Source organism: Beta vulgaris, chromosome 7 (genome assembly GCF_026745355.1).
Source record: "Beta vulgaris subsp. vulgaris cultivar EL10 chromosome 7, EL10.2, whole genome shotgun sequence".
Taxonomy (NCBI): Eukaryota; Viridiplantae; Streptophyta; class Magnoliopsida; order Caryophyllales; family Amaranthaceae; genus Beta; species Beta vulgaris.
This window is the reverse complement of record NC_079208.1, coordinates 30,152,155-30,168,634: the sequence shown is the minus strand read 5'-3', so window position 1 is coordinate 30,168,634 and position 16,480 is coordinate 30,152,155. Positions and strand designations below refer to the sequence as shown.

Below are 16,480 nucleotides of genomic sequence, written 5' to 3'. Positions count from 1 at the left end.
AATCATTTTAAACCCCCCAAAAACCCTTCCATTAAGTAATTTAGACTTGATAGACTTTAATTAATCCCATTTTTCCTGGATCGACCCTAGACTTGCCCTTACTATTTTCTTAGTAATTGCTTTTTTATTAGATTTTATAAATATTGTTTGAAAAGTGATTTTTGGTGCCTTAACGACACAAGAAAAGCCTCTTATCACTTCCTTTATTGCTTTCTCTATTGTTGATTAGATTACTTTCTTAGTTATTTGCAATGTTTCAAAGTATGAGTTTTTATATTGATTTTGTTATTGTTTTCATAAATATGAGTGAGTAGTTCTATTTTTAGGATTGTGGGGATCTATGTATACATTGAGGGATTGATATATTAGTCTAATTCTCTTGTATTTTAATTGTTTCCTATGATTGAATGATTCATGCTAGATTTAGCAGACGCTATTTAATTAATTGTGTCCTATGATTGAATGATTCATGCTGGATTATGGGGATCTATGTATACATTGAGGGATTGTAGCAGACGCTATTTAGCGTCCGACGCCGTAGCAGACGCTAATTTGCAGTTTTCAGACGCTAAATCTTTAGCGTCCGCCTATCGGACGCTAATTCAAGTATTATCGACCAGGGGTTTTGCATCAGACTTTTAGCGTTCGTTGACGGACGCTAATTCTTTTAGCGTCTGATTTTTGCGGACGCTAAAAACTGACATTCTTGTTGTGTTATAAGTTAGGCCTGATTTGTATTTCTAATATTGCAATACTGAATCTGCTTCGAGAGGAGAGATACCGTATAGGTTTTCAATCATTAGGCAGAGTGATACTTGACCATGGGAGAGCGGCTAGGTGATCTTTGAGGGAGGTAATGTTCTAGAGAAATTACACGTGCCCTAGATAAATTGACTTATTAGGTAGTTGTTATTCGTCCCTGATTTCCCAAATAGTTGTGTAGTGATCCATAATCCTAGTTCTTTATTAATTGATTCATACCTTCATGTTTAATTCTGTTATTTGCTTAGTTTAGTAACACAACCATTTTCATCTGATTTAGTTAGTATAATATTAGAGTTCAGATACAATAATTTAACTTTTTCCCTGTGGATTCGATCCTGACTTCCCTAACTACTAGTTAGTGGACCTTAGGTTATTTTTGATTAGGTGATACGACTTTAGCCTGTAAAATACTATTCTTGTGTGCTATAAATATCCGGTTCATCAACTGATTGCCCAGATCCATTCTCATCTAATGAACCATTGGCTGGGTTCCTTAGTGGATAATCATCAGGTGCTGGTTATTGATTTAGATTAATATGCGGATTAAGGTAACGGAACCTATCAGGCAACCCCTCTATCATGTTAGAGTAAAAAGCTTAAGTGACTGGGCCATATAACACTCTTTGGCCTTGAGATTCAAGAGTAGTGATTTTGTGGCAGATTCTTCTTTGAGCATCTTGATTTGAATCTGGACATCCCAGAGTACAATAACCTGCAGTCTCACACTTCTTGCAGAACTTGAAAACTCCCTCGTAGCGGAAGTAAACCCACACAACCTCATTTCCATATAAGGGTAGATAACAGCCAGGGATGAGGACTTGTGATAGATCAACAAGCAATCTAGCCCTAATTTCAGGTGATGATGGCAAATCATGGTGTGCATGTTCAATTTTTTCAATATATCCCACATGGTGCGATGCTTGTGAAGCCCATGCATGCGAAATGTAGGCAAAGGGAAGCCCAACCATCCTAACCCAGATTTGACCATAATTGAAAGATAAAGTATGAGGTGATGAGACGACCATCAATGACAGGGGTATGTCGATGGAGAAGACCCTCGAGATTCGCTCGTTGAGAGAAGGTGAAGATATAATAGACCATATATGGTTAACTTGAGATTCTCCCCATTGTTGCCACTGTGAGTTTACCAGGCTTGAACTAGTATAACATTTGGCAGATTTGGGCCAAAAAACTTTCCAACTACAAGAGATTTCAATTTATAGGTGACAAAGAGGAATTATTTGGTGGTGGGTCTATTAAAGCTCCCATTCTGAATAATAGGGTAGATATATTATCACTCATTTATGAGTTGAGTTAATGCTGGTGAGAAAAGGAGAAAAGAGAATGGAAGAGAGAGTTGAAGAGGTTCGTGAAGATGGAATGATTTTCCACCGTTCAGGTTAGTGCATTTAAGACATTTAATCTAAAGATAGAGCAAGGAAGTTGAAGCGCCAAGTGTTAGCCCTAATAACCTCAGAAATGAATGGCACCCATTTGGGAAGTCTAACCTACTTTTAATCTACCCTACACCCTATAGAAACGTATGACAATAGGTTGAGAGCAAATTTCCATACAAGGAATGTTTGGTATTGGATTAGAAACTGACCTGGATCTTCTTGTCAACTAAAGGTATAAGAAAGGTAGAGAAGAATTTTTGTATGCAAGAACTAAAGTGGCGAAAAATAAACTCAGAATGGTAGTGAGATAAAGTCTCGATTTTAGAGAGAGAAAGTAACTTTTATTTGTAAGGATAATGCATTTGAGATTTTCGAGCATATAAAGATTATCATTTTTTGAAGTATATAGAGAAAAATGTATCTACATTTATTATATGATTACATTCTCACTTATTTATCGCAAATCAAATACTTTTTTTTCTCCTATATATAGCTACAATACATAGTAATTACCACCGTTAAGTAACAATTTTGACATTATTCCCCTATAAATCTCCACCTACTTTTATCTCATGTTTTATCATTACTATTATACTTTGTGATATTGTTCAACCTATTTTTCTTTATGGTATTTTCTAATTTTCTTTTTGTTCTTCATGGAAGGAATGTCTTGATGGTAGAGCTAAAACTTTGATCATCCCAATATGTGTATTTGAAATATCATCTTTTTTTTTTTTTTACCCTCTTATTTCTTTCTTACTCCTTAACATGACTAACATTTTGTGCATTGAGAATTTGAGATTACAAGCTTTATCTATTCCTAATTGTTCCAAGTTTTTTTAGTGCAGTAACAAATCCAAGTTGATCATTAAAGGTTATCATGAAATATTTGAAGCTTTAATTGACAAGTCTACTAGGACCATGTGTTTAAATGAGGGCTCATAGTTGGGCTTGCTCAAGATTAATCAAAAGTTGGTACTTTTTTATGAGCGTTATAGTTGGGATTATCCTTGTTACTTTCTTATAAAAAGAAACAGAGGTAGTACAACTTTAAATTGTAAATAGGTATACTAATGCACTCATATAATTGAAATAGACCAAACATATACTTTCTCCGTTTCTTTTTACTCGCTATACTTCTTATTTCACGGACTCCTAGACAATTTTTGGAGAAGAGAGAGGTAGAGAGTAAAAAGAAAAGGGACCCATGTGGGAGGAGAGAGATAGAGAGAGTTTATTGCCCAAAAAAGAAGTGTAGCAAGTAATGTGAAACTTCCCATAATGGAAAGTGTAGCGAGTAAAAAGAAACGGAGGAAGTAGCAGGGCATTTCAAATTATAGGAGATCAGAGACTTTGAGCGAGGATAGAATAACAAAAATAAGCCAAAGCAACAAGAAGTAGGCACATGAAATCCATGCCCAAATCCTAGGCCCACCTAGCTCAGCACCAAATACAAGACGCCTCAATACCAGAACAGATATACAACCCACTGAAGTGGAGAAGAAAACAAGCAATGAAAAACTAAGCCCCTCGGCGTTTTCGATCCTCAATGGTTCTTGATATGCAAAGTAGTTGTATGTTGTGTTGATTAGCCATGGGATGCCAATGCCCACATATATATTCACTGAATTACTGCAATAGGATTTACAAAAATGTTGCCTTAAACCAACAATATATTCTAATGAACAAACTTCCACAGTTCCTTCAAGAGAGTAAGAAAAACAAACCTGCAGGTGATATTTGCGATAGCAGAGTCAGCTGTTGTCTGACGCTGAGCGGCAATCTTGCTGGCCACCAAATCCGGCCAAGAAGTTCCCGCAGCCAATACAGTAAAAGCCATAACGTAGGCATTTATTCCTGCATGAGAACATATGATAAATCAGAAAACAAGGGACTTCCATCATGGCAAAATTTGTTTAGGATACTAAAATTTCAATATGAAGAAGATAATCAAACTCCATTACGAAACGAACCTGTCACGCAGCTTATCATATCAGTGAGCTTTGTGACTGTGTAGGCTATCACACTGATGAATAGTAGAGAACAGATGAAGGCTATCCATCCATGAGCAATATGGTAAGAAGGTACGAACGCAAACAAAATCTTCCATGGCAGGAGAAGCAGATACCAGATGATTCTGGTTGACCTTAGACAGAGGCCCTCCAATTTATTATGTTCAAACTGTCTCCCAAAAATCATATAGCAGTCAGTTTCTATACAGAACAAGGACTAGAAAAGCAGCCTAGTCCTATATTTGCTAATATGCATGAATCATTAAGGTGCATACTAATATCATATAAATAAGAAGAAAATCTAGGCATATATGTTCTTCAGCAACAAAGAAAGGATTCATGTAAAAATTCCTGCTTTTAAATAATTAAAGTACCATGAGCGCATCCACAAACTGTTGCTTCCAAAGTGACAATAAACTAACATCATCTTCACATTTCTTCATCAAAAGTTGTTCAGCAAATGAATCGGCAGTATCATTTGGAGGCATGCCCTGATATAAAGGACCTGAAAAAGATGTACTTCATAAAGGTACTTCTAAGTAAAAAATTCATTAAGTGTTTACATAAATTGTGTAGAGGCACAAGTGAAACATCAAAATCCATTATATCATCAGTACTTGGAGATAAAAAGATGGTAGAATCAGGTTCTGTTTCACATTCTACCACAACCTATATATACATGTTTGACTACTTAAAAGGCTAAATCTAAACTAACAATATTAGCTTCACTTCATCCTTAGAGCAATCCCAATGGTGATCAAACCCATCACCAAAATTAGAAAATTTGGATTGAACAAAAAAACATGGATTCCATTGGTGACATAAAACCCATCACCAAATGACAAAACATGTCATTGTTCACATGGTGAACAAACTCATCACCTCATCAAGCGTGTAAATTGACCAGTGACAAGCTGCCACGTGGCTGCTGCGGTGTAATTTTGAGAAATTTCGTGAAAATTTCCACGGAATTTCCCAGAAAATCCCTATTTCAAAAAAAAAACCAAAATTCATATTTTTTCCCCTCTATAAAATGATACCCATATTGATATATTTCAGAACGAAAAAAAACACTTCTCCTCCTTACCTTTCTCTCTGTAAAAATATTTATACATCATTTTTCTCTATAATTTTTTACCTTCTCCTCCTCACCTAAAAAGAGGAAAAAAAAAAACTCATATTTTCTAATAAATATATTTACGTTCTTTTACTAAAAAAAATCTTTAATCCTCCTCTCTCTAAATAATTTTTTGTAATTAATTATTATTTTACTAATTGCCCAATAATGATAATTAATTTTGGGTAATTAATTATTATAATTTTAAGTAATCATAAGATGATTCATTTTTATTTTTAATATGTAAATTATATTATTAATTGAAGTAGGAAAGCGAAATAGGAGAGAGAAAGTTGAGGTGGGGTAGTGAAAAGTAGGAGAGATAAAGTGGAGTTTGATGGTTTTTTTGTTCATGAGTGGAGTGGAAGTGATACATTTGTTCATGAAATGATCAAAACATGAGTAAGTAGGGAAATTTAGTGATCAAACCCATCACCATTAGCAATGCTCTTACACTTAGATTGCACTGGCATTTTTTGAACGCATAGCGTGCATGTTCTATTAATGATTTTTGTTTTTTCTCAATTAGTTATTCATTAGTGTTAAAAAATTTTATTCGAAAATACATTTATAATTATTTTTTTTTTACTAAATTTTTCTTAAATCAATGTTTCATTGGTTTTATTAGTTATTTGTTCATCATTATTCAAATATATTAGTAAGAAATATACATTAGAAGAAAGTTTGTGGTCAAATAAGGAAGAATTTACGCACCGGGTTCAATTGTCGAAAAGAGTTTAATTTATATAATATAGATAACCAAAGAATAATCATCATTTAGGTTTTAAAATATTATTAGTATAATTATTAATATGAAATTCAAGTTTTAACATTTTTTTTTCTAATCGTGTCAATCAAGTTATATTATCAATTCAATTTTTGAAATTTTTTTTTCACGCGTAGGTAATAAGAGGAAATCATTTTCCTTAATTTAATATTTAATTGAAATTTCAAATTCAATTCCATTATTAACTTGTTCAACATAAATGGCAAGTAGGAAGAAGAAAAGATTTATATGATAATTTAATTTCATTAAGGATATATTAAGACTTTTTATGAGAGTACAGCTGAAAGACAATGAAGGCATGTAATGTACACTAGAAGAAAAGTACATGATAAAAAGCTTTCTCGTGAAGAAAGCAACTAGTAAATATCATGAGTTATGGAATACTCTTGAATCAGGAGAACTTTACATAATATAATTTTTCAAAACTTCAGTCAAGAATAATGGAAATTGAGATTAGAAGACAACATAATAGAAGGCAAGACATAGTTAAGAAATAGCAAATTAAAAGCTGTATTGAGTAACCTCCCATGTCAAATTATCAACATTACCTGTTCTGTTATCAGCATGAACAAAAACTATGTCGATTTTATTATCTGCATTATCAGAGACTTGAGAATAATCAAAGCAGTCTTCCCCGAAGCTCTCATGTTTAATTGATGAAGCCTCTTCCGGGACCCAGTCCAAAGGCCTCTCAGATCTCGAGCTGAATAGTAGAAAAATCATCTTTATACCAAAGGTCCAAGGATGTCATACAATCCAAGCTATTAAAATAGACAATTTGAATATATCAACTTACAAAGGAATAGATAAGTAAGGCCAACGCTTGTCTTGAGCATATGCATGTAGAAGCAATAAGCCATATTGCAACACTGTCAATAACGACTCCGATAGTGTAACCACATTGGGAGTCCAAACCTAAAATAAAATAATACAAAGTACAACAAGGCCATACTTAAAGCTGAGAAAATCATAATTTGAATTTCAGTACAGAGTAATTGATGTATATACACTTGTGCAGCTGTGCTTGTTGAAAATCTACAATGCATCATCATCTTTTCCGAAATCTCCACACTAACCCTATGGTTTTATAAGCGCGCAGAAAGAAACAATTAAAAGAAGAAAGTTCATTACCTTCAATATTGTGTATAGCCAAATGTAAGCCCAAAAAGACCAAAATAGCTCAACCAGCCAGACTCCTACGTCAGATATCTTTTTTAGTTCTCCAGCTTTTGGGACTACTACACAAACAGCATGGATTGGAAATAGGTCGAATGCAGCTGAACCAACTAGTGTTCCGGGACCCAAGCCTTCATGATTGCAGATCACAAATATCAAACAGAACTCGATAGCAGGAAACAAAACTTCAATTTTAAAAAAATTGAAATAAACATTTGCATGGTGAAGTCAATCATCGCAGCAAAATAAAGTTCTTATAGTGTTTTCACTTGGACTTTCTTTCCTTTTTCACGTCCATTAATGTCTAGTGTTGAAAACCATCAAATATTGGTACCACAATTTAGCAGAGCATGAAAAGAATGAATCAAACAAACCTCCAGCATTCAAGCATCCGAGATTTCTTACAGCATCAATGGTCGCTAAAGATATTTGGGGGAAGCTAGTCCCAAAAGCTAGAAGACTGATGTCTGCAATTGTATAATTCCACACCTTCTCATATCTCACAGTTTGAACCTTGGTTAGAGGATCGGTTACTACCACTTCACGAGTATGCTTAACAACATTCTCCATCGAGCGAAAAAATTTAGCTGTAATGGCTGATAATCCAATAAAACAATAGAGAAGACCTATCAAGTACAAGGTTGTACGCAATCCATCACCTAGATATGTTTCACTGCTAAAAGCAAAATAATCTCTGCATTTTTCATCAGACAAAATCGAACCGTAAGAGCCTATAATATGCTGGAGTGGCAGGGTCATCCTGGAAATGTTTGAGAACGACCTTCATAAGAAATGCAAAAAAATCACACACATGGCTTATTCAAAGAATTATGAATCAAGAATCATCTTTTTTAAAGAATTATACTTACAAAACTTGAAGAGCTTCAAGCATTAAATAAAAGTGAAATTCAGTCTATTTGCTCTATCAACCACGACATTCTTCACATGATAGTAAGCCCTTTTTGAAAACAAATCCACCACTTCCAACTATTACTGGCCTCCAAAATGAATATGACTTCACAAAGATTATGGATTACTAACACCATAGAACACTTCTCTTAAAAAAAACTCACATATATAAGAGACAAGTGTTACACTTATTTCAGAACAAAGAAAATATAGAATAGGAGATTTGGTATAGGATTTTTTTGATAATAACCCCTTATGTTGTACCCATTTTGAGAATAACCACCTTATACTTCTTCTTTTTGTGTATTTTACCACCTTAACTTTACTAACTATTTAAATTTCACCACTAACACATTTCGTCCAAAATTTCATTTCCCCCTTTTCTTCCTGTCCATGCCTCCTCGGGGAATCTTTGAAATTTCATCGTGGATTGAATTACAAAGTCAATATATGAATTTACTCTCTCCCAAATGTAGATTTAGTTGGAAGAATTTTGACGATTGAGAGAGATTGGACAAGGTCTGAAAAGGAGTAATGGAAGAATCATATAGGCATATTGTGGATTTGAGGGAAATCAATAGGTGGGGCCACGTTGGCTGGAAAAATAGACCAAAAACATTCGGTGGTGGTGAAATTAATGAAGTTAGTAAAGTAAGGTGGTTAAATAAAGATAAAAAAGTATAAGGTAGTTATTTTAAAAGTAGGTAAAATATAAGGTGGTTATTATAAAAAAAAAATCCTTTAATATATACTTCCTCCCTTTCTTTTTACTTGCAACGTTTTGAGTTTTACACTATTCACCAATGCTATTTAATTTATGTTTGGTGATTTATAGTTAAGGAAAAATATATTCATGTGGGATCTTGTTGGATTCGTCTGAATGTATATTTTCTGAATATATACTCTTTATCATTTTTATTTATCAAGCGTGAAAGTCAAACTGTTGCAAGTAAAAAGAAACAGAGGAAGTATCTTTTTCTGTTTATCGATGAATTGGACAAGGTTCGAAGAACTATCTCCAAACAACATAAAACGGAAAGTGGAATGTGAGCTAAAAAAAGGCAGTAGTTCATTTGAATCCAGCTACTTAAGTTAGCAATTATGGAATATGATCGTAGATTGATAGACTGATACTAAAATCACTATGTTTCATTAATACAATAAGTGTGCATCGAAGGTGCTGATCAATTCTTTGAAAATTATGGTATTATTTGATATTTTGATATTTTATCAATTTGATATTTTGCACAATTCATAAAGAACCTTGACTATTATTGAATATTGATCATAAGATATAAATTATGGTAGGAACTAGGAAGTCAAAGCGTGAAAACAACCAACTTCAGCTTGTGTTTGATTAATAATGAAAAGTGGAATAACTTATGTTGAAATATATAATGAACAAATTAACAGAAGCAGATGTAAATGATAGAGTATAAATCTATTCCTGGGACCTCAACCATCAACTTAAGCTTTTGGTTGAGTTGGTCCTTTGACATGGTATCAAGAGCCAGTGTGACATAAAGGTCACAGGTTCGAATCTCATCACCCCTCATTGCGAAGAACTGGCATTTTTGGCGTGAGAATTTGTAACTAAGCATTAAAAACAAATAGATCGAATAGCATGAAAATTAGGGGCTTAAAAGAAGAGATGATGTATGAAAGTGATGAAACTTACATTGAGCAAACAGCCAAACACAAGCTGAAGTTGGTTTTGATAGGTTGTATATGTTTGGTATTGATATAACAATTTCTTATTACTTAGAAAATAAAAAACTGAAGTTGGTTTTGATAGGTTGTATATGTTTGGTATTGATATAACAATTTCTTATTACTTAGAAAATAAAAAACTGAAGTTGGTTGTTTGGTACTCTAATAATGAAGGAAAAAGGGATAGAGTTAAGAGATGAGATATATAATGCGGAGTTTGAAGTAAATACTTAGTGAAGTTTCCTGAGATCTTGTAATTCACGTGTACATTATTCTAGAGAGTGTGATTATGAGAGCAAAATCGCAAGATTTGATTTGCAACAGCAAGTCAGCAATGATCATTGTCTCCCTGATAGTGATTTGTTCCGTGGTACTATTTCTTATTGCTATTATCTAACTTTTACCTGGCGACTTTCCTAGTTTTTTCCTTCTCTTGTCTTTTAGGGGGTCATCACTGTGGATGAGCTTACCACAGTAACTTCATAGACATGTGGTTTCCTTGTTTATGAAATGTTTCTGCTTTTGAAACTATATTCGTTTTCGTGCTAATCAAGTCCCACATAGTTAGGATATGAGGTTTCTCCATTTTGAACACATTTTTGCTTTCTAACCCCTCATATTTTTGTGATACATAATAATGAATCGTTGTTACAATTAATAATGCTAAAGGCCAAGAAATACACTTTGAATGAATAATAAATATCAATATTAGTTATCCTTTTGTTAAAAAAATAAAGAAACTAGGACTTTTATTGTTGGCAATTCATAGTCTTTTTTTAACTCTTCAAATATACAATTGCCATGGTTTTACTTTATTAATTATCGATTTTCTGAACTTTTGAAATTTCTAACTCTCAAACTTTTGGAGAATTGTAAAAATGATATTGATAGATTATATAATAGAGATTTCGCATGCATGGCGTGTATCCAAAGTGGTTTTTTTTATTTTTTAAAAAACACTGCAAACAACATTAGAGTATTTTCAAATTTATTTTTCTAAAAATAATAATATAAAAATCTTCGAAAACAAATCCAAAAAAACCCTAGTCTCTCTCTTCTCTCTGCCCCTAATACGAAACCCTAGCCCCCACCAAAAAAACCTCGTCGCAGCAGGCTCGCTGGTGGGCGCAAGTCGCCGGCGAGCCTGCTGCTTGTTGTCTTCTTCTCCTTAGGTTCTTTGTAGGTTCTTTCGTCGCCGGTTTCGGGTTCCTTCGTCGCCGGTTTCAGTCGTGTTCGTTGGGTCATCGGGTTCCTTCATCGCCGGTTTCTTCGCCGCCGCCGCGTGTAGGCTCATGTCGCCGCCAGTTAGCACTCCTCCCCTTTCGCCGGTCGTTCCTTCTCCCTGTCTTGTTCTTTCGTCGTTTTCCCCTTTCCCTTCCCCTGTTTTAGGTCGGGCTTCCCCTCCCCTTCCCCCCCCCCTTTGTTTGAGTGGTTCAGTCATGGTGTAACCCCATCCCCAGTGCGAGTGTTCGGTCGAATCGCCCTTCCCTTGTTGTTGCTTGGTTGTGTACGGGCATCCCTTTCCTTTCCCCCCGGTAGTTGGGTTTCCCTTTCCCTTCCCCCCATAGCTATGTTAGTGCTGGTTTTTGTTTTTGAGATGTTTTTCTCTGTCTCTATAATTAGTTGTCTAGTTGGTGGTAGTCGGGTAGTCCGAATTGCTCAAGTTCTAGGTAGTTGTTGGTTTTGGCTTAAAAAAAATAATTGCCAGTTGATTAAGGGATGGTGGTGTAAGGTTGTAGTAGTTATATTTGTGGTTTTCTTGAAATGTTTGAAGGAATGGGTACATCACATGGATGAGAATTGTGAGTTTGGTCGAGGCGATGTTAGTTATTCATGGTTGGACGTTCAGTTTTCCGGTTTCTCAAACCGGTGGTGTGTTCGGGAGCTCATCATGTTTAGCTCTCCTTTTCGCTCGGCAATGATCTTAACGATCTTTGCCTTGAAAAAACAAAATCTGCAGGCGGCACCCCAGTTTCATCTGGTGGATTTCAGCGCGCCCCGTTTCTCCTACTTTAAGGAGAAACACGAGGTACTCTCGCGAGAGAGTCCTGAGTCCCCTAGGAATGTGACTCTTTCACAGTTCATGAGCCCAGAATCCCACACGTCAGACGTTCGTTGGGATTGCTCATGCAGCGAGGTGCAAATCTTGCCTTTGGTTCATTGTCCAGATCGTGATCGATATTTGCTTCTCCTATCACACCCATTAGTCATCCGCGTTTTGCTTCCACCAGTGCATTCATCGACTAGCGGCGCAATCTTTCTTTGGCGACTCTTAATCAGATTTGCTTCTTTATGTTTCTTAGGATATGTAAGAGCTCATAGAGCTCTTTTAGATTTCCTTTTGTTTTCGTGTGATTGTACTAGTTATATGTTGTACTTTGTTATCTAATCAATGCACGTTTTCTTGATGTCAAAAAAAAAAAAAAAATAATAATATAAACAAACTATCCATTCTCTCTCTTCTCTCTTCCATAATATTCTTACTTTTGTATTATTTCAGATTATTAATTGTAATTACGCAATTATTTTATCTTTCTAAATACTTATGAACGCATTACATGCATGTAAGTGGATCATCTGGCAGGTTCCTTATTATGATGAATATGTATAATAATAAAATTACTAATTGATACTAGCTTTAAAGCCACTATTAAGGACTTTTTGAAAAAAAAAAGTCACGAAGGATTCAAAAAAAAAGGTGGAAAAATACACTAATTGAATTAAAAAATTATCCAATTCGGTATTATTCAGCGAATTCTAATTTAAGATAGGGAAAAAACAAAACTCCCTATAAGAACCATAGTTTGTGGGTTTAAAACAATTGTTATTTATAAAAACAACTCATGTTTATGTGTTTAAGACATTTGTATTATTTGTATTCTATTTGTGAACTCACGCGTTCTGACTCATGACCCTTTGGTGCACACCCTTAATTACCTAAATACCTCCAATTATCAACATATATTACAAAACCAATTAAAATTTCTATTATAAATGGCAACTACCTACTTTAATTAAACAAAAAAATTAAGATAATTGTATCTCTATCTTTATTATATATGAAGAATTTTATATGCTTTTCCACGCATCACATGCATGTAAGAGTAATATATACTCCATACGTCTTTTTTTAGTTGCTACATTTACTATAGCATACAGACCAAAGAAACATGTGGGGATCATGGAAAAGTAGAGCAATAAAGCATAAAGTAGTTGTCTTTTTGTGTGATGGAGACAAAAATTAAGGTTATAAAGGTAAATAATATGTGGGTACCACATACTAAAGGTAGACATATTTGGCAAATATACCAACTAAAAATAGACATGTCTAAATGGTAAAATATAGCAACTAATAAAAGACGGAGAGACTATCACTATTCTATATATCACCTCATGAGGCCTTTGGGGTCCACCTAAATTTTTTCAATTTACCCACACAACAAAACAAAATTACATAATCCACAACAATTTAAATTAAAAAGGAAAAATTTGTAACACCCCCAAATTACACGTCTTTAAATAAATAATTTAGTAAATAATATTTGAGTAATTTAGGAGTATTACCACCACGTGACTAACACGCTTTCGGCAACCAACTACTAACTAACAAAATAACTTGCAGCGGAAGACTTTAACCAAAAATAATAATACTTCTTTATTAATAAAAGTAAATATTGTCTCAATACTCGATATAAATAAAACATCCTAATCTAGGTGAACATCCCCTTATTAGTATACTCTCATGCACATCCAAAATTCACCTGCAAAATTGCTTACTAAAAAGGTAAATAGAGCAAAGCCAAATAGGAAAAAAAAAATACACGTCAGTATAAAACTGAGTACGAAATGTACTAGATAAGTAACACATTTGTTAGTTCGCAATATTTTTTTAATTTTAAAAAACTTCATCACTAATAATCCAAGAATAACTCTTTAAGAATAAACTATTTTTGAACTCTTGAATAATAATTCAAGAATAACCTTTTAAGAACGAACTCTTTCCAAACAACTTGGATAAAAAATAATCTTGAAAACAATTCCTCTTCTTATCTCCCCTTCTATTTTGCTAAGTATGCACACCCTCCCAAACTATTCATCCCATCATGGAGCTATATCAAGGGGTGACTATAATTGATAGTAAGTGGACTTTGAAGCTCTTGATGTTAATCAAGCGGAATTGATAATAATATGACTTGTAAGTCATAAATAAACCTCCTTTCCTCATAAACAACTTTTTGAACATTCAAAATTCATAAAAACTAATCAACCTTTCCTTGTAAAAAAATAATTTCATTTTCCAAAAAGAATAACAAAACTTCTATATATAAAAATGATTGATCAAATCATTCCTTCTTTTCACTTCCAAGAGTGAATAATAAAATATTGTAACCATTTAAAACCAAATTTCTAAACTAATCCAACCAGTAAATCAATAAACAACTTTATCTCATAAAACCACATTTCTAAAGATCTAGCTACATAACGTACCTTGATCTTGCACAAGAGTGTACTAGTATCTCTACTTAGTCTTAATCTTGAACGGTCTTTTAACAAACTAATAATATAAAAATATAATAAGTAACTTATCACATGAACTTAATCATGAATTTAAACATGAATAACCTATCATGAGCATAATATTTTTGAGTAAGAAACATAGAAAATATTTTTTGTTCTTAACCCAAAGAAAATTGGAATTTGAATAAGCAATATAAAACTAGAATAGATAAGAAGAGAAAGAAGAACCTTGAAGTATGAGAGTATGAATTCTTCAAAGTTTTTGTGTGGAAAAGATGGCTTAAGGTATGGGGTATTTATAGGAGTAGAAGAGGTAGTACTTAACTTCCAAAATTAAATAGTTTGTAACCTTCACCATAAATTAGGAGATCAAACCAAGATTTGTAACCTCCATCATAAATTTGGAAGTTATAGGAAAAAAAACTCCCTCCAATCACTATAGAATCTCGTAGGAAAATATGACCCAAAAAAAATTCTTTTTTTTTTACTAGGATTTAATACCAAAAGCTTAACAAATCCAATTTTGATGCCATACTCCTGCCAAAGTAATTTAAAACCGGTGAAAATACTAAAATACCCTTTGCTTAAAATATTTATTTTAGAAAATAAATAAACATAAAAGTTAATATTTAATTATTCAAATAAATACAAAAAAATATGAGATATTACAAAATTAAAATGAGAAGGAAAAAAAATGCACAGCAGTAGCTTATTCATTCATCAGTTTTCCAAAAAGAAAAAACTAAATAGAACACTAGTAACAATAAAACAGACATCAACCAACAACCTTCATCCTCTTCTCCCTTTTATAATCTGCAAAATTTCCCTTCCATTATCAACATGAGAACCAATGAACAAAGACACAGATTAAGGTACCGTAAATCTACGGAAATAACACAAGTTCCTAACTATTAAAAATTGAGATCAAGACGAGGTAATTGCCTAGCATAAAAAAAGTGATTTGTTGTGATTTTAAATACAACATTATTTGTCTTAAAGAACTCTAAAGTATAACATTAATTCTTCGTGTGATTTTAATTTTGGACACAAGGAGAAAAGAAATAACATTGGTGATCACTGTAATTGACCACGTGTCCTTCAATAAAGAACAGCAAACAACAATTGCAAGTTGAATCAAGAACAAAACAAAGGGTATTTCTTACTAATGGAGTACATAAATGAATCTTTTGTTTGAACTTTTAAAATTTGAGTTACGCATAAGATAAGGAGCCCAAGTTTTGGTTTTTTCACCGATTAAGACCTGTAGATTTTTTTTTTTCACCTTTCAGAACCTAAAACCAAATTTTGATGATAAAGTTAATCTCGAGTTGATATATGGATCCCACACTATTTATTCTTACTCATACCTCACCATTCCTTCAATCACTGATGTATGCTTTTTTAACCTCCAAATAAATAATAATCTTTTTCAATCACAAATCAAATTTTATCTTTCGTAATATTTGTCTCAAATTCGCTCTAATTCTTTTCAAATTCAAATCTTCCATTATATTACAAAATATTAATTATTGTTGTCATTCTTTTTACCCAATCAATTCTTGTGTTTTCCTCAAAATTTTAGGGTTCTTCCATAATTTCTAGCAAAATTCACTCAACGGTTACGAGTGTAAATTCAATCTCAATCTTGCTAATGTTTCACATAAAGCTTCCCTTGAAATGATCTCATAAGCAAGCATTAGAAGCTTCTAAAGAAAATCACTTTAGGTTGCGGAATATTTCCATGTTAAGTGGGCTTATTAAAATGCCTTGCATTTAGAAACCACTAATTACAGTTTTGAAACTTCCATTACATTCAACGTTTTCAGTTTTCATGAGGTTGCACTATATCAATGTTTTTTTCTTGAATTAAGCTTCTAGGAGGTTGCACATAAGGTGTTCGCTTAATTTCTTGCAAGAGAAAATTTTGTTCAATTCGCCAAATTCTTCGATATAGTTATTTGTGGTTTTTGGGGCATTGCAATGACATCATTTGCATTGAATAATGTGATTTATGATCATCGAGATTGAGTCATTGATAATAAACATTGAGTTCTTGTTTTTAGTTGATTGTACTGTATTCTTATGGGAA

General features: G+C 33.3%; 1 protein-coding gene across 2 annotated transcripts; it reads right to left on the bottom strand.

Annotated features, from left to right (window-relative positions):
• Positions 1–3,057: 3,057 nt before the first annotated feature.
• LOC104898945 (magnesium/proton exchanger) lies at positions 3,058–10,112 on the bottom strand. 2 transcript variants are annotated; one of them, XM_010686085.4, is made up of 9 exons: positions 9,842–10,112; positions 7,629–8,035; positions 7,210–7,385; positions 6,875–6,993; positions 6,627–6,781; positions 4,549–4,679; positions 4,136–4,343; positions 3,890–4,019; positions 3,058–3,794 (listed from the first exon to the last, which is right to left on the bottom strand). In XM_010686085.4, coding segments are annotated over exons 1-9 (1,626 nt in total). In that variant the 5' UTR covers positions 9,844–10,112; the 3' UTR covers positions 3,058–3,496. The 2 variants fall into 2 exon arrangements, with proteins under 2 accessions (XP_010684387.1, XP_010684386.1); XM_010686084.4 differs by lacking the exon at positions 9,842–10,112 and adding an exon at positions 8,124–9,759.
• Between the last annotated feature and the right edge of the window lie 6,368 nt (positions 10,113–16,480).

What these genes read in the sequence shown, in the direction of transcription:
- LOC104898945 (XM_010686084.4), bottom strand. Translation starts at nt 8,146, where the DNA reads ATGCTTGAAGCTCTTCAAGTTTT. An exon ending in CCTTACTTATCTATTCCTTT is followed by an intron (nt 6,782 to 6,874) that starts GTAAGTTGATAT and finishes TCTACTATTCAG; the next exon opens with CTCGAGATCTGAGAGGCCTT. An exon ending in AGTTTGTGGATGCGCTCATG is followed by an intron (nt 4,344 to 4,548) that starts GTACTTTAATTA and finishes TTTGGGAGACAG; the next exon opens with TTTGAACATAATAAATTGGA.